This window comes from Chlorocebus sabaeus, chromosome 16, assembly GCF_047675955.1.
Source record: "Chlorocebus sabaeus isolate Y175 chromosome 16, mChlSab1.0.hap1, whole genome shotgun sequence".
Taxonomy (NCBI): Eukaryota; Metazoa; Chordata; class Mammalia; order Primates; family Cercopithecidae; genus Chlorocebus; species Chlorocebus sabaeus.
Genome location: NC_132919.1, coordinates 3872663 through 3890057, shown reverse-complemented (window position 1 = coordinate 3890057; position 17395 = coordinate 3872663). Strand labels below are relative to the sequence as shown.

The following is a 17395-nucleotide window of genomic DNA, read 5'->3' as shown; positions in this document are numbered from 1 at the left end:
TGCAACCTCCGCCTCCCGAATTCAAGTGATTCTCATGCCTCAGCCTCCCTAGTAGCAGGAATAAAGGCACCTGCCACCACACCCAGCTAATTTTTGTATTTTTAGTAGAGACGGGGTTTTACCATGTTGGCCAGGCTGGTCTCTAACTCCTGACCTCAGGTGATCCGCCTGCCTCGGCCTCCCAAAGTGCTGGGATTACAGGCGTGAGCCACCTCACCTGGCCCCCATTAGCACTTTTAAAAATGTTGGAGAGAAAACAGAAATGTTGGAGTTGCCCAGGCATCTACTTCCGAGTGGAAGGTACCTGCAGCAGCAAAGGTGGATGATGAAAACCGATTTAGAACTGGGTTACTGGCCAGCTGAGATTCTGTTTTTCAGAAGTATAACCTCCTAACTGCCTTCCTTCCAAGTCTCTTCTCTCGCCATGTTCCTGCGCTCCAGCCCCACTCCCTTGGTCCCACACAGGCGCATGTGGTCAGCCACCAGGTTCGACCCCAAAGAGGTCTTGTCTTCTCCACTGATCCTAGACACCCGTTGTCCTTCTCTGGAGTTCCTGCTGCTGCTACTTTCTGATTTCCTCACTTTTGCCTCAGCCCAGCCTTGCCCCACATCAGCTGTCAGTGATGCTACACCGTGCAAGCCTCACCAAAGCTTTCCAGGATTTTCCCTGTTGTCCAGAATCTTAGTGCCTCATTTTCATGCCCAGGGCCTTCAGTGTCTGCCCCTGCCAGCCTCTCTGGGGTCATGTCTTGTCCCTGTTCCTGCTTCCCAAGCATATGTGCCCATGTGGCACACCCTGTACTCCAAACATGCCAAGCTCCTTGCCATTCCCTGAACGTGCTAGACCTTCACAGGGCTGTTCCCCTGTCTGAAATGCACCCCATGCACTCAGGTCCACCTTGCCTCCCACTCCTGCCTTTTCCTCCTGGCAGGGTCCTCCTGTCCTCTTCACTCTTCACAGCAGCCTGACACTCCTTCTCTGGGGCCCCATGCCGCCTGCCCCACTGTGCCTCCCTCGCACCGTATTTGCAGTCCGTGCATGCTCCTCGCCCCAGCTGGACTGTGCACTCCTGGAGGCCAGGGCTGTGGTTCACTCATTCTCACGCACCCAGGTCCAGCCGCAGGACTCAGCATGGGGCAGCTGCAGTCAGTGTCTAGTGAGCAGCATCGACAGAAGTGTTCTCCATTTCCCCTCTCTAGGATAAAGTTCACATTCCTGGTGCCATCTACCTCTCGATCAAATTCGACTCTCAGTGCAACACAGAGGAGGGCTGTGACGAATTAGCCATGTCCAGCAGTAGTGACTTCCAGCAAGACCGACACAGCTTCAGCGGGTCTCAGCAGAAGTGGAAAGATTTTGAACTTCCAGGTAGTGAAACAGATACTCGATTAGATAGGTTGTTCACAGGCAGTGTTTCAACTTCATACCGAGAAGGGGCCTTACTGGAGAATGTTGAAAGGGGTTTAATAGCTTTCATCCAAAGCACCTCTTGTCATTCCTTGTTGCTCCAGTTCCTGACCTGCCTCCGATTCTTGTGTGCCTAGGAGACACTCTGTATTACCGCTTCACCTCCGACATGAGCAACACCGAGTGGGGCTACAGATTCACCGTGACGGCCGGACACCTGGGGCGGTTCCAGACAGGTGTGTGCTCTGGGCTTTGCGTTCGCACCATCTGCCTGCCAGGGACACTCCATGGCTGTGGGTGCCATGATGTCACTGATCTTGGTTAAAATCAAAGCAGGTACTTGTCTCTCACACTTTCCAAATTTGTCTCACAAGCCCCACACCTGTCACTCCTGAATGTGATTTCATTGGCTAGTGGTAAACTTGAGTGGCCAGCTATGAGAGGCGTTCTGTCAGGGCCCGAAAAGGATGCTTGTTCTCTTAGAATTTGCCTGGGCATTTTGAAAAAAGGAGGAACTAAAAATATGACCCCTGTGTCATTTTTACAAGAGCCTTCATTTCAGCCAGAATTTAAATGATCGCAGTTATTTCATCCTATTGATTAAAATTTGAGCAGTTTATAAAATGTAGAATTCTTAACGTACACAATTGTTACACTTTGTATAATAATATGACTTATTACATGTCTCTGTTTGTATATCTGTGTTTTGGGGTGTTGGCCAGGATTCGAGATTTTGAAACAGATGTTGTCAGAAGAGAGGGTTGTGCCTCATCTCCCATTGGCAAAAATTTGGGAATGGCTGGTGGGCGTGGCCTGTCGCCAGACTGGCCATCAACGATTAAAAGCCATCCACTTACTTCTGAGGATTGTGCGATGCTGCGGCCACAGGTAAGCAGTGTCCCAGATGGGAGCCCTTTGCCAGGCGTATGTATCCCCACTCTGTGGCTTGCCCTTTCATGCTGTCAGTGGTGTCTTTGATGAAAAGACATTTGTGGTTTAATGTCTTCCAGTGTTTCAGCCATTTGCTTTATGCTAACGTTCTTGGTGTCTTGTTTAAGAAATGTTTGCCGTACTCAAAGGTCATGAAGGTATTTCCTATGTTATCTTCCAGAAACTCGTTTTTCCTTTCACACTTAGAGGACTATCTGCCTGGAAAGCATTTGAGTGTATGACAGAAGGGGTAGGCATCAAGTTAGTTTTGTTCCATGTGGATCTCCATTTGACTCTATAGATTTTTTTTTTTTTTTTTTTTTTGAGATAGAGTCTCACTCTGTCATGCAGGCTGGAGTGCTGTGGTGCGACTATAGATCAATTTGATGAGAATTAAGATCTTTAGAACACCAAGTCCTCTAATCCACAGCCATTATATATTCTACTTATATTCCTCCATTGTTTAGGTCTTAGTAATATTGTATAGGTTTCTATGTAGAGGAGTTAACATTTTGTTAAATTTATTACTAGATATTTAATGTTTTTGATACTATAATTGGTATTTTTTAATTTTAGCTTTGTTTTTTGCTGATATACAATTAATTTTTGTATATTGCCCTTATATCCAGTGACCTTACTAAATGTGTTCATTCTAAGACTATGCAGATTATTTAGTGTACAGTCGTGGCATAATGTAAATAAATGTTATTTCTTCCTCTCAGTGCTTAGACACTGTTCTTGCCTTTTGCACTAGGTAGGACATATAGTGTTGAATTGGGGATTGTAGACATAATTGCCTTTTTCCTCATCTATGAGGGAAGGTGGTAGTGACTGTGTGTGCCATATATGTTGTCTACTTGGCCACCACCCTCCTTCCTCAGAACTCCTACCTGTCAGAAGCTCATTCCTCCTGTTTCCTGCATTTCCAAAGCACACACAGACACCGACACACAGAATGCCAGCCAGAGTGCGTTGATGATATTTGAAGCAACAGGTTGTCTTCTCATGGAATATGGAACTGTCATTAAAATAATAAAGGACTCTGAAAGTCAGGGGAGAGAACATGATGGCTGGTGTAGTCAGTCCATAGGCAGCGTGGAGAGAGAGGGGAGAGCTCCGAGTCCCCATGGCTGATTCTGTACAATCAATTCTCTCTAGAATCTTCTATCGTTATTTGAGTCAACAAGTATTTATGGAGCCAAACTGGTTCCTGCTTAGGGTCTTTGCACCTGCTGGCCCCTCTGCCTGGAACTCTCCTCTTGTACCCTCCCTCCTCCCCTCTGGCTCTAGGTCACCATATTGACATTTTCGTGAATGTTCGATATTTGTGAATCAGCCCGGGTGGCTGAGAGGCTGTCTCTGACCTGAGAGGCTGTCTCTGACCTCCCCCCCAACCAAGAGAGAGGAGCCCTGCTTCTGTTTTTGGTGGTGGTGGGGGACAGGGTCTCACTCTATCACCCAGGCTGGAGTGCAGTGGCACGATCATAGCTCACTGCAGCCTCCAACTCCTGGGTTCAAGTGATCCTCCCACCTTAGCCTCCCAAGTAGCTAGGACTACAGGCGTGCACCACCACACCTGGCTAATTTTGTTTTTTTATAGAGATGGGGTCTCACTGTGTTGGCCAGTATGGTCTCAAACTTCTGGGCTGGGCAGGCTTGCTGTTACCCCCATGTCCTCATACGCAGACAGGATCACTTAGCCCCACACGAGCTTAGCTCTGTTCACTTGAGCATCGAGTCCAGTAAGGTCTGGTTGAGCAGTGCTTATGAAACATGGAACATCTCCATGGTCTCCTGGCTGGTGGCCCTTCTTACCTGCAGCAGGAAGGAAGACTTGTGCACCTGCCTGCAGTCTGCTGGCCACTGGCAACCTTCTTTCCAGTGGGGACACTCCTGCACCCTCCGTCCCGAGCCCGGAGGGAACTCCCAGTATGCCATGCCACCCTAGCCTCTTTCATGTGTGCTCCTCAGAGAGTGAGGGGGGGCCTGCCTGAGGGCTTGGCCTGGAGGCCACACACAAGGGGCAGTCCTCAGGGGAGGGACCTTCTCAGCTTGCAGGTACATTTTACCTCCCATGCTGATGCTTCTCTGAAAACCCAGCTGGAAAGCCGTCAGAATTGTCCTGTTTGTTTTGTGAAGATTTATTCCTCTGGGAAAAAGAGATTGGCTTCAGGATAACAATTAAATATACACAATGATTTTTCAAGTCATAAGAGAAAAAGCAAATTTTTTTAAAAAAGCAAAATCCAACATTATGTAATTATATATAGCCATTTAACAAGTTCTAGAATATTATTTATTTCATAATTTTTCTTCTTCAAAGGATATTGAGTTGGAATTAAAGCAAAGGACAGCCTCCCTCTGAGTAAAAATGAAAAAAAAAAAAAAAAAACCTCAGTTCATTCTCTCAGCAGGGGTTCTGTTTTATTTAGGGAAAAGCTTTCTGCCTGGGCAACCTTTCAAGCATCTTCTTGTGTTTCATAAGCCAAGCCGAAAATCATAACAATGGTAGTCATCATTATTTTATTTTATTATTATTTTTTTTTTGAGACAGAGTCTCACTCTCTTGCCCAGGCTGGAGTGCAGTGGCACCATCTCAACCCACTGTGGCCTCCACCTCTCGAGCTGAAGTGATCCCCTCCCCTCAGCCTCCTGAGTAGTTGGGACTACAGGTGTATGACACCACACCCAGCTAATTTTTCTATTTTTTGTGGAGACAGGGTTCACCATGTTGCCCAGGATGGTCTCAAATTCCTGGGATCAAGGAATTCCCCGACCTTAGCTTTCCAAAGTGCTAGGATTGTAGGTATGAGCCACTGCTCCTGACCATCTTTTTTTTTTCTTTAATTTTTTTTTAGAGGTGGGGTCTCGTTCTGTTGCCCAGGCTAGAGTGCAGTGGCACCATCATAGCCACTGCAGCCATGAACTCCTGGGCTGCAGTGATCCTTCCACCTCAGCCTCTTTGAGTAACTAGGACTACAAATATGAGCCATCACGTTTGTCTTAAGTGTTCTTTTCTGATTATTAAAGCAGTGAGCATTGTAGAAAACCTAGCAAGCTGATAGGGTCAACTGCTGATGGCATCTTTTGTTATGTCTGTTTACTGTTGTTTTTCATATGCATAGAGAAAATACTGTATATGCAGGTTATTTTTGAATTTTATTTTGTATACGTAGTTTTACATCTTGCTTTTTTTCTTCTCTTTTTTTTTTGAGACGGAGTCTCGCACTGTCACCCAGGCTGGAGTGCAATGGTATGATCCCGGCTCATTGCAAGCTCCACCTCCAGGGTTCAAGCGATTCTCCTGCCTCAGCCTCCCTAGTAGCTGGGATTACAGGTGCCCACCACCACAGCCAGCTAATTTTTTGTATTTTTAGTAGAGATGGGGTTTCACTATGTTGGCTAGGCTAGTCTCGAACTCTGACCGTGTGATCCGCCTACCTCGGCCTTCCAAGTTACTGGGATTACAGGCATAAGCCACTGCGCCCGGCCACATCTTGCTTTTTTTCATTTAATATTTATCTTGAGATGAGTTCCCACTCTCACTGGAAAGTCTTCATAGCTTTTTTTTTTAAGAGACAATGTCTCACTCTGTTGCCCAGGCTAGAGTACAGTGGCGCAATCACGGCTCACTGCAGCCTCCAACTTCTGGGCTCAAACAGTCCTCCCACCTTGGCCTCTCGAGTAGCTGGGAGCCATCACGCCCAGCTAGTTTTTTCTTGTTTGTTTTTTGTTTTTTCGTTTTTTTAAATTTTTTGTAGAGACAGGGTCTCGCTCTGTTTCCCAGGTTGGTCTCCAACTCCTAGGCTGAAGTGATCCTCCCACCTCAGCTTCCCAAAGTGCTGGGATTACGAGTGTGAGCCACCATGTCTAGCCCATAACATCCATTTTTCAAGATGCACGTGAGCACACGTCCAGACCTCCTGTTCCCTTGGAGCCTGGTTTTGAAGTTTAGGTTTTGCCCCTTTCCTTCCTTGCTGTTGGTGACTATTTGTGGCTGTTTTGTGGTGAGCATAGGTGAGACTGCTTTATAATCACTTGCAGCAGCTGTGGGAGAGGGAGGGTCTGAGCTGTGGTTCCTGCCAGCTGTCAGCCATGTGACCTTGATGTGGCCCTCACTGAACTGACCACCTCCGGGGCTCCTCCCGCAGTGACCTGTGTGACCTTGCGCTGTTGAAGCCCCTGTGGCAGCTCTTTACCCACATGGAGTACAGCCTGTTTGAGGACGTGACACAGCCCGGCATCCTCCTTCCCCTGCACCGTGCCCTCACTGAGCTCTTCTTCGTCACCGAGAACCGTGCCCAGGTGAGGCCTGAGGTCTGGGCAGGGAGCCCGGTGCCTCCGTGTGTGTGTGCTCCCTCTGCTACCCAGGGCAGAAGTCGCCGCCCCATCTGAACCTGAGTGGCAGGGGTCTCGACAGGCCACACAGGACAGACGTGGCTGAGAGTCTGAGGCTCTCGCCTCTCCCAGCCCTGGGAAACCCTCAGGTCAGCTCTGAGATTGCTTATTTTGTCAGGCCTAGAGCCAGTGGGGGAAAACCGCCTGGGATCAGCCCTGGACAGCAGTGAGTTTTGGAAAATAAAATGATGGGTTACTTCTGCTTCCTCCTCTTTTTTCCCTCCCCTCAGCACAATAGACTCATTGAATGTGGGAGCTGAAAGGGCTTTTCAGAGTTCTGTAGCTTCCCTCTCCTTTCACACATGAGGAAACTGGCCTGAGGAGGGGTCCCGGCCTGCTCACCCAAGGGCAGGTGGAGGCAAAGGCGGCCCCGGCAGTGAGCACCTTGCTCCTGCCAGTCAGGCTCCCGCCGGGGTTCTGAGCAAGGCAGTGCCACGCGGTGCCAGGCGGAGTGAGTAGCGTCCACCCGCGAGAGGCTTCTGCTTTCGCAGGCGGGTGTCCCGGGTGGTCTGGGAGAACTGCACTGTGCATCTGGCGCTGTCGCTCACAGCCCTGCTCTCTCTGCAGGAGCTCGGCGTGCTGCAGGATTACCTGCTGGCCCTGACCACGGACGACCACCTTCTCCGCTGTGCGGCACAGGTACTCTCTCCACCCCAACAGAGCTGGCCCCCAGGCTGCGGGGCCACCATCTCACCATTGCCAGGGCAGAGAAGGTCTGCGCACTGCGTCTGATAGGACAGAATCCACCCGGAGGCTACACAGAGCTTGTTCCAGTTCTGTGACTGCACTTCCTCCTGGTGCGCAGAGAGCACTCATGAGCCCCATTTATCAGAGTCATTCACTCTAAACTGTGGGGTCAGAAGAATTTGTGTCTTTAAAACCAAAACAACCAATGCCTTAAATTTAGTTTGGCTGATTCTCGAAGTTTCCGTGGGGTTAGATTTCGCGTATTTTTAGATGTGAGTTGCTTCTCTGGTAGCGGAACTCCTCTTCTGACAGCTGTTTGGTCTCAGGGTGCTTCACACTTTTCACTGACTGAGGAGCTCAGAAAGCTTTTGGGCATGTGTATTATACATACATCCATACGTGCCATTAGAAATGAGATTTTCGATTTAAAAAGTAAGCAAAAGTTTAAAGCTTCACCTTTTTTTTTTTAAGTAGTGAACCCATTTCATGTTAACATGAATAACACGTCTTGTGAAAAACAACTCTAACTTTTCAAAACGAAGTAATTACTGAGTGCTCTGGGACAAATAGGTGACCAAAAAAGAAAGGAATGCCTGCAGAGGGTGGCGCTGTGCTTATCCCTGCAGACCCCTCACGTCTGCTCATAGAAGACAGCTGGATTCTCATGTCTGTTTCTGCAGTCAGTCAGATCACACGTCAGGCTCTGGAACACTCCACCGTATACTCAGGAGAAGGAAAGTGAAAATGAACCTTGCAGACCCCGAAAGGGTCTCGGGAGTCCCCTGGCCCCAGACTACATTTTGAAAACCTTGGACTCCTTGAATATCATCATGTGTGTGGCCCAACACCCCCAGAAGACAGCTAGGGACACTGAGGCTCACAGGGTTACCCGTGGGTGGACACCCGGCCAGGACACCCAGCCAAGAGCCCTGCTTGAACACGGCGCTCTGTCCTTTGGACGTATTCTCCGAACACACTGCCCTTTTGCAGGAAAAGGGTTGTCTTTCTTGCCATAGGCTTTGACGTGTACGCTCGGAAGTAGGAATGCCCCCAGCCCATACCGAAGAGTTTGTGTGAATTCACCCGAGACCTGTAGGCAGAGTAAAAACTCCCTTACCCCCAACAGCTACCTACCAACATTGCCACCCCAGGTTTCATGACACCATGTAACAAAATTGTGATATGCCCGTCCTGGCCCCAAAGCTCAGCATGGCGGCTTGCCTGTGGGCGGGTCCCTTCTGCGGCCCCTGTCCAGTCTCCATTTCCTCCTTACCCTCTTCTGACCCTCCCCACAGCCTGTCGAGTGTACTGCACCAGTGTCCTGACGTTTCTCCCTGACAACCCCCTCTTCCTCCCTCAGCCACCTCCACCTTCTTGCTGCCCAGACCCTGAAGGCCTGACGGACCCGGCCTTGCCTCCAGGGCATCTGAGTGCCCTCCTGGCCCTGTTTTCTCTACTCCCTCTGGTCCCCAGCACTGGCTGTTCGTTTCCTGTGAATGCCATGCCCTTCCCCACCTGCATCTTTGCACTGTTTTCCCCAGAGTGTTTTCCCAGACCTCTGCGGACAGCCTTCTGAGCCCCCGCACTGGGACTGCCCCCTGGACAGTGATGATTCCTACCTACATTTGGAGCTTTCATGTGCTCTTAAAAGCATTTTCTCTGTCCCTCCACCCTATGGGCCTCTGGGGGAGGGGAACACATCTGGTTCATCTCAGGCCCCCCTCCTCTGTCCCCTCGTCCTCAGTGCTCAGCTGAGGGTCTTATCAGCACTCAGTGAACAAGGGAGTGGCTCCTGACACTGGCAACAACTCTTTTTTCCTCCACAGGCTCTGCAGAACATTGCTGCCATCAGTCTGGCCATCAACTACCCAAACAAGGCCACCCGCCTCTGGAATGTGGAGTGTTAGCCCTTGGTGTGGCATCTTGGTGTGGCGCATGGGACTAGCTCATCTGCCACAGGGACTTTAGAGCAGACAGCCAGCCTCATTCAGGAACACTCCTGTAGCGCCAGTACCTGGCTCTCCTTGAGCTGACTTCCACTCCAATTCGGATGCCACGCAGCCACGTCTCCAAGAGCTCCTGTGCATAGGCTGGACACAAGCACAGGCTGTAGCATGTTGAAAATAAGCCAAGCAGTGCAGAATGCCTCAGAAAGGGTGGGCAGGGGGCCCTTGAGAAGGTTCAGAGACCAGCCTTCTCCAGAGGCTGTCCCTGCAGGAGCCATGGGCCTGGGAAGACTTGGAAGCAGCCTCTCAACTGGTTTCTATCTCACTTGCCTTCAGAGGGAGGCACATCCACCCAGATCCACCCTTCCAGCAAGACCCCCAGCGGCTGCCCGGCCTGGGAGCACCTCTTTGCTTTTCAAACCAAACCAAAACTAGCAAGAGCCCCTCCTGGCCACCACCGATCCCCAAGCATCCAGTACAGAACCAGGCATCGAGCTAGCTCCCTGCACGGCCGCGCCCTCCCAGAGAACTCCTTGAGAGGAACAAGTGCCCTTGGGGACAGCCGGCAGGCACCCCTGTACGTCCGCTCACGCGCCGGGCAGCACCACCGCAGTTTCTCAGTTGTTTTGACATATTTCAGTTTCCACCTCACGTTTTTAGAGCAGAACCACACTGTCTCCCTGGAGGGGCTCAAGGGCGTGACCCGGGACTGACCATTCTGTGAAAGTAGCAGAATGTGAGGAGCACGCGTGAGCTTCTGTACCTTGAAGATGATCAGAGGATATCTTAAATGAGTAAAAACCCACATCATTTTATTTCTGCTTGACAGTCATGGTGGTCTGTCATACCCACCTCTGGGACTCTGCGTGGCTGTTTGGCTGTCACTTGTAGCAATAACGGCATTAGTTCTAGTCAGTGCTGTTTTACATTTTTCTTTTGATGGGTTTAGTCTTGCACTGGAGTGCCGATGGCGATTCTCCCTCCAGAGCCACGCTTGGGAACATGAAGCAAGCCTGGCATGGGGGCTGCGTGCCGGCCTTAGTGGACCAGTGGGGATGGAGCACGCCTTTAGGGGCAGTGTCTGGGCCAGAAGCACGTGCCACCACACAGTGCCAGAGCCAGAGAAGGGGTCCCACCACCAAGGCCAAGCTTGACCAGGTCGGCATTGCCATGACCCAGTGTGCCCCATGGCCTCTGAAGACCCCTCTCTGCAGGGTTTGCAGGGACCTGGATTGCAAGGGCCGGAGTCTGCAGGTCTGGAGGCATCTTCCTGTAAGAGCGCTTTTGCCTGGTGGGTCAGGACTCCGAGGTCCAGCAGGCTTCACAGCCCTACAATTGGGTTCTCAGCTAATCCCCAGAGTTCTGGTAGAACCATCCCGGGGTGGGCGGAGGGTGGGATTCAAGGGAGACAGGAACACATGGGGCAGGTCCTGGAATTCGGTGGCCTGAGGACTGAGGCCATCGCCTGGTGGACAGGCCTGGCCAGGTTCCCGTGGTTTGGTACCTGAATAGGCAGGTGCTGCTGGCTCCGTAGAAACCCTTTTCCCATCTTCTGCTGTTTGCCAAACCAACCTTGCTTTGGGAGCTGCCTGCACGCCTTCCCCAGAGAAGGCCCCACCTTCTGCACTTCTCAGACCCGAGGAGGTGTCCCAGTGAGGAGTTTGCCAAGAGGGGGACTCACAGGAAACAAGGTTTGGTGCTTGGGAGGGAGGCCCCGCTGCGTGCTCAGACTCAGACAACCTAGAAGGTAGACGAGGAGATGGCACCACCCACGCCCCTCCACACCCCAGACTCCGAGTAAAGCGGGCAGCAGGGCAGGAGTCACCGCTTGTGGCAGTGGCCGCCGCTGTACTCCATCCTCCCGTCGGGAAGATCAGCTGTAAATAAACGCTGGGCTCTTCAGAGCACCTGTCCGCCCACTGCCCTTGCTGTTCTGGGCTCTTCGCTGCAGTTCACGGGAAACAAGCCTGAGTCTGCCCGCATCTGGGACGCCTCCGCCCGGCCGCCTCTGCCTCCGGCCACCGGGTGGCGCTGCCGAGCCAGAGCCGCCGCGTCCTGAGCTTTCCAGGCGCCCCAGGCCCCGAGGAGGCGAAGCCCGCAGAGCAAAGGTGGAAACACGTGCCTACGCTGTAAAGAAATCCTGTTCCAGAGCATACCTGTTGTACAAACAGACGCTGTTCCTAACGAGAGGAGTGACGTATTTTCATCACCGTTTTTAATTTGTTTTCTTACGGGTTTACGATTTTGAATTTTTCTTATTTGGTTGAAAGAATTTTGATTCTATCAACCTGAGTTCAGCCTGTAAAAAGGATGTTAAGCTGTGGGTAAAATATGCAAACGAAGAGAAATATATTGTACAAATTCTATATAATAAGGTACTCCTGTGTGTGGACTCGTCTCTCCCTCCCCCCGCCGCCCCGCCCTGTCTCGTGGAGCTCAGGCGTGGAGTTTACACCGCGCCCAAACGGATGCGAGGGGTGCACTCGGGGCTCAGGGCTGAAGGGAATGGAGAGCTGCTGTAGCCCTTCCTCCAGACCATCCTCCGCCCAAGCCCGCAGCCCCCGCCCCTTCCCCAAGGCTTTGGTTCAACCCCCACCCCCGTGCGGCCATCCAGAGGTGTCCACGCATGGTGCCGTCCCTTCGGGGCCTCTGCTCTGCAGCCAGGCACCCCTGGCCCCACCGCCCGCCGTGGACCGCTCTGGTAGCCCGCAGGACACTGCGGAGCCCGGAGGAGGAAGGCAGGACCCCAGTCAGTGCGCCGGCTGCCCTGCACGACTGGCTGCCTTCCCGCCGGCCTCTGGACCCTGCCTCTGACCCAAGTGTGGCCCGAGGTTTACCTGGGCCTCCCGCTTCCTCCTCCCTCCAGCCTCTGCTTTGCCACGCGCTGCTCTGTCCCCTTCCCAGAGGCATTCTGAGGCTGAGGATTGGGCAGATTACAGAAGAGTGCCTTCTTGGCGGGGGCTGCACTTAGCCAACCTGTGAGGCCCGTTTGTTCCAGCCCGGCAGAGTCTGACATTCCCCAAAGCCCCAGACTGCTTTCCGGGGAGCCCCAGTCAAGGCCTGGACCCATCCTCAGCCCTCACCATCCCTCAGCCCAGAGAAAAACCGGGTTCAGCCTGAGACTCAGCAGAACCGGGTGCTCCCAGGCCTGTGCCACTCCCGAGGCGCTCTCTGGGGCCTGGTGCTAGAGAGATTGATGCCCTCCCTGCCTCACCTTGTCCCCGAGCACACTGGGGCTTCACTCTGAAAAGCAGGCGTGTCCCTCTGAGCCCTGCCCGGCTGGTGTGACTAAGGTCACTGCTGAGACTAAGCCAGCACCAGGGGACTAAGAAGAAGGGTACAGAGAGCCAAGGCAAGTTGAGCCCAAGCTTTTAGAACTGAAGAGAAACCTGGAGTTCCACCAGCCGAGCCTCATTTGATGGAGAGGCAGAAGCGGTGGGAGGTCAGCCTCGAACCACCCAGGAGGCAGGTGGAGAGCCCAGGCCCGCAGCCATGGCTGCAGCACAGAGCCCCACCCACTCAATACAGACCCAGCGCCGGGGCTTCATGCTGAACCACCAGTGAGCAGCCCAGGCACTCAGACCGAAGCCAAGTCAAAACGGCCTGGCCAGGCGTAATCCCAGCACCTAGGGAGGCCGAGGCGGGTGGATCACCTGAGGTCGGGAGTTCAAGACCAGCTTGACCAACATGGAGAAACCCCGTCTCTACTAAAAATACAAACTTGGCCTGGCATGGTGGCGCGTGCCTGTAATCCCAGCTACTCGGGAGGCCGAGGCGGGAGAATCGCTTGAACCCGGGAGGCGGAGGTTGCAGTGAGCCGAGATGCCGCCATTGCACTCCAGCCTGGGCAACAAGAGTGAAACTCCGTCTCAAAAAATAAATAAATAAAGCACAGCCCTGTGGCTTCCCTAGCTGCCATCTCCTACCCCTCCCCCCCTTTCCTGCTGACAAAATCCAATTTTTTGCAGGTGGCGACTATGCATAGTTTAATCTCAGGAAAGGTAGGACTTTCTACCAGCTCATGAGGAAAGTCATGATTGGTTTAAGTCCTCCCCACTCCCCTCCCCCGCCAATAAGCTCACTTCTGTATCCCAGCCCTTGTTTCTGTGAGGCCGTCAGAGGCGTCTGAACCAGAGCAACTCCATGTTGAATAGGGGGCGGGTAAAATAAGAATGAGGCCTACCGGGCTGCATTCCCAGATGGTTAGACATTCCGAGTCACAGGACGAGATGGAAGGGTCGGCACAAGATACAGGTCATGGAGGCCCTGCTGATGAAACAGGTTGCAGTAAAGAAGCCGGCCAAAACACCAAAACCAAGATGGCCACAAGAGTGACCTCTGGTCGTCCTCATTGCTACTCTCCCACCAGCGCTGTGACAGTTTACAAATGGCATGGCAATGTCAGGAAGTTACCCTATATGGTCTAAAAAGCGGAAGCATGAATAACACACCCCTATTCAGCATATAATCAAGAAATAGGCCAGGCACGGTGGCTCACGCCTGTAATTCCAGCACTTTGGGAGGCTGAGGCAGATGGATCACGAGGTCAGGAGTTCAAGACCAGCCTGGTCAACATGGTGAAACCCTGTTTAGTCTCTACTAAAAATACAAAAATTAGCCAGGCATGGTGGTGCGTGCCTGCAATCCCAGCTACTCGGGAGGCTGAGGCAGGAGAATGGCTTGAACCCAGGAGGCGGAGGTTGCAGTGAGCCAAGATCACGCCACTGCACTCCAGCCTGGGCAACAGAGTGAGACTCTGTCTCAAAATAAATAAATAAATAAATAAAAAGAAATAACCATAAAATTGGGCAACCAGTAGCCCTCAAGGCTGCTCTGCCTATGGAGTAGCCATTCTTTTTTTCTTTACTTTCTGGATAAACTTGCTTTTACTTTACCCCATGGACTCATCTCAAATTCTTTCTTGCATGAGATTCAAGAACCCTCTCTGGGGTCTGGATTGGGACCCCTTTCCAGGAACAAGATGGCTCTCTGGCTGCATTCTCCAAAGGCTCTGGGGAAGGAGCCCTGCTCCTACGCGCTCCCTTTGTGCTGAGACAAGATGCCTGGCCTCGCACACAATCTTGCCGCCATCAGGTAAAAAGCCGGAGGCTAACGAGCCAACACTCTGGGGCCGTGGGAGCAGAAAGCCAGAAGTCTGACAGTCTTAGGCCTTCATTCCATTGTTTGAGCCCTAGAACTACCCAGCTCCAGGCGGTGGTGAGGTATCCTCTCGCCTCAGCAGAAAGCATTTCTGACCCAACTTTCTGCAACAATTTGGCTCCAGTAGGTTGAAATAATCATAGCTGTCTTCTCATGGCATTAATATGGACAGTATACGGAAAGGAAATGTAAAAGCTCCAGAAATAAAAAGGCCTCCGACAGTGTCTAGTCAAGCCACAGGTGGCATCCCTTACCAAATTCTTCTTCTCTCTTGGGGTTGTTGGCATACGTAGCTTTGCTCACGCCCAACCAGCTTCTAGACTTATGATCTGGAGGCGCTGTCCCAGGATTCATTGGGATTTCTTCAGTTCCAAGTTAAAGACACTCCAAACTAACTTAACATGGAAATGGATTGACTTACAAAACCGAAAAGCCCGAGGGTTGCCATCTAGCTCCAGGCAAAGCTAATTCCAGGGACTGAAAGATGTTGGCTCGCTCTCTCTCCCTGCCCTCTCCATCCTGCCTCTTCCTCCACTTCCTCCTCCGCTCATTCTCCTGCCCTGCTTCCCCCTGGACTTTCAGGCAGGTGAGGGCGAAAATGAAAGCACCAGGTGGTGGTTCTCTCCTCCTTTTCCTTGCGGCCACTGACCACCGTCGATTCCCCAGTGGAGAGAGCTTCTCACTCTCTCTCTATGTGAGGCTCACCAAGCTGTTGACTGGTATCTTCTAGCTGTGAGTTAATTTACTGTTTTTTGTTTTGTCTTTTTTGTTTTCGTTTTTGTTTTTTTTGAGACGGAGTCTCACACTGTCACCCAGGCTGGAGTGCAGTGGCACGATGCCGGCTCACTGAAACCTCCACCTCCCAGGTTCAAGCTATTTTCCTGCCTCAGTCTCCCGAGTAGCTAGGACTACAGGTGCCCGCCACCACGCCCAGCTAATTTTTTGTATTTTTAGTAGAGACGGGGTTTCACCGTGTTAGCCAGGATGGTCTTGATCTTCTGACCTTGTGATCCGCCCGTCTCGGCCTCCCAAAGTGCTGGGATTACAGGCGTGAGCCACCGCGCCCGGCCAGGAGTCATGTTTCTACATCTCATTAAAATTAAAGTTAATATAAATCTTAAGCTGAGGCTGGGCACGGTGGCTCATGCCTGTAATCCCAGCACTTTGGAAGGCTGAGGCAGGTGGATTACCTGAGGTCAGGAGTTTGAGACCAGCCTGACCGACATGGCAAAACCCCATCTCTACTAAAAAAAAAAAAAAAAAACAAAACAAAAATTAGCCAGGCATGGTGGCACACACCTGTAGTCCCAGCTACTTGGGAGGCTGAGACAGGAGAATTGCTTGAACCTGGGAGGCAGAGGTTGCAGTGAGCTGATATTTCGCCACTGTACTCCAGCCTGGGCAACAGAGCAAGACTCCATCTCAAAAAACAAATAGATAAATAAAAATTTTAAAAAAAAAAACTGAAGCTGGTTCTAGTAAGTTAAAATGTATAGCCAGGTGCAGTGAATCAGGCCTGTAATCCCAGCACTTTGGGAACCCAACGCAAGAGGATCAATCGCTTGAGCTCAGGAGTTGGAGACCAGCCTGGGAAACACAGTGAGACCTCATCTGTACGAAAACTAAACAGAATTAGCCAGGCATGGTGGTGCATGCCTGTAGTCCCAGCTGCTCAGGTGACTGAGGTAGGAGGATTGCTTAAGCCCAGCACATCAAGTCTGTGGTGAGCCATGATCATGCCACTGTTTTCCAGCCGGGGTAACAGAGTGAGGCGCTGTCTCAAAAAAAAAGAAAGAAAGAAAAAAAAAAGTATATAAAACCCTAGATCAACAACTAAGAAAATGCCAAATATATACTTTTAAAAAATCATTATAGAAACATAAATGTTACCTTAGAAAATATTCACTTAATGCAAAGGAAAGCAGTGAAGGAAGAATGAGGAACAGAAAAGACTTGAGACATAGAAAACAAAAAGTAAAATGGCAGCATAAATCCAACTATACCAATAACATTAAATGTAAATGGATTAAACAATGTAATCAAAAGTAAGATTATTGTACAGGATAAAAAACAAGATGCAGCTGGGCGTGGTGGCTCACGCCTGTAATCCCAGCACTTTGGGAGGCTGAGGTGGGCAGATCATGCGGTCAGGAGATCGAGACCATCCTGACTAACACTAAAAATACAAAAAATCTCTACTAAAATACAAAAAGTCTCTACAAAAATGCAAAAAGTCTCTACTAAAAATACAAAAAATTAGCCGGTGTGGTGGCACACACCTGTAGTCCCAGCTACTCAGGAGGCTGAGGCAGGAGAAAGGTGTGAACCCAGGAAGTGCAGGTTGCAGTGAGCTGAGATCGTGCCACTGCACTCCAGCCTGGGTGACAGAGCGAGATTCCATCTCAAAAAAAAAGAAAAAGGTTCTACTATATGCTGTCCATGGAGAAACATTTTAGATTTAAAAGCACAAATAGATGAGAAGCAAAAGAGTAAAAAAAAGATATCGTGCAAAGGGCAATCACGAGAAAGCTGAAGTGGCTATAGTTTTAGCAGACAAAATAAACTTTAAAACAAAAAAAAAATGCTTGTAGGGACATTTTAGAATGATAAAAGGGTCACTCCATCAGGAAAATACAATAATCATAAATATATATGCACCTAGTAACAGAGCACCAAAGTACATGAAACAAAAACTGACTGAAATCAAGTGGGGAATAGACAACTCAACAATAATAGCTGGAGATTCAAGACCCCACTGTCAGGAGTGGATGGAAGTAGACAGGAGAGCAACACGGAAATTGAACATCACTTATTTATTTATTTATTTTAGAATCAGTCTCACTATGCTGCCCAAGCAGGTCTTGAA

At 50.7% G+C, this 17395-nt stretch overlaps 1 protein-coding gene across 3 annotated transcripts in view; it reads left to right on the top strand.

Annotated features, from left to right (window-relative positions):
- Positions 1-11747, top strand: part of ZZEF1 (zinc finger ZZ-type and EF-hand domain containing 1) — a 158847-nt gene extending 147100 nt beyond the window's left edge. For all 3 annotated transcript variants that reach the window (XM_073004598.1, XM_037987446.2, XM_037987445.2), the window contains exons 50-55: positions 1201-1369; positions 1546-1644; positions 2131-2296; positions 6490-6643; positions 7304-7375; positions 9250-11747. In XM_073004598.1, the coding sequence (XP_072860699.1) occupies positions 1201-1369; positions 1546-1644; positions 2131-2296; positions 6490-6643; positions 7304-7375; positions 9250-9330 (741 nt within the window). In that variant the 3' untranslated portion in view covers positions 9331-11747. The remainder of the gene's footprint in view (positions 1-1200; positions 1370-1545; positions 1645-2130; positions 2297-6489; positions 6644-7303; positions 7376-9249) is intronic.
- The last annotated feature ends 5648 nt before the right edge of the window (positions 11748-17395 follow it).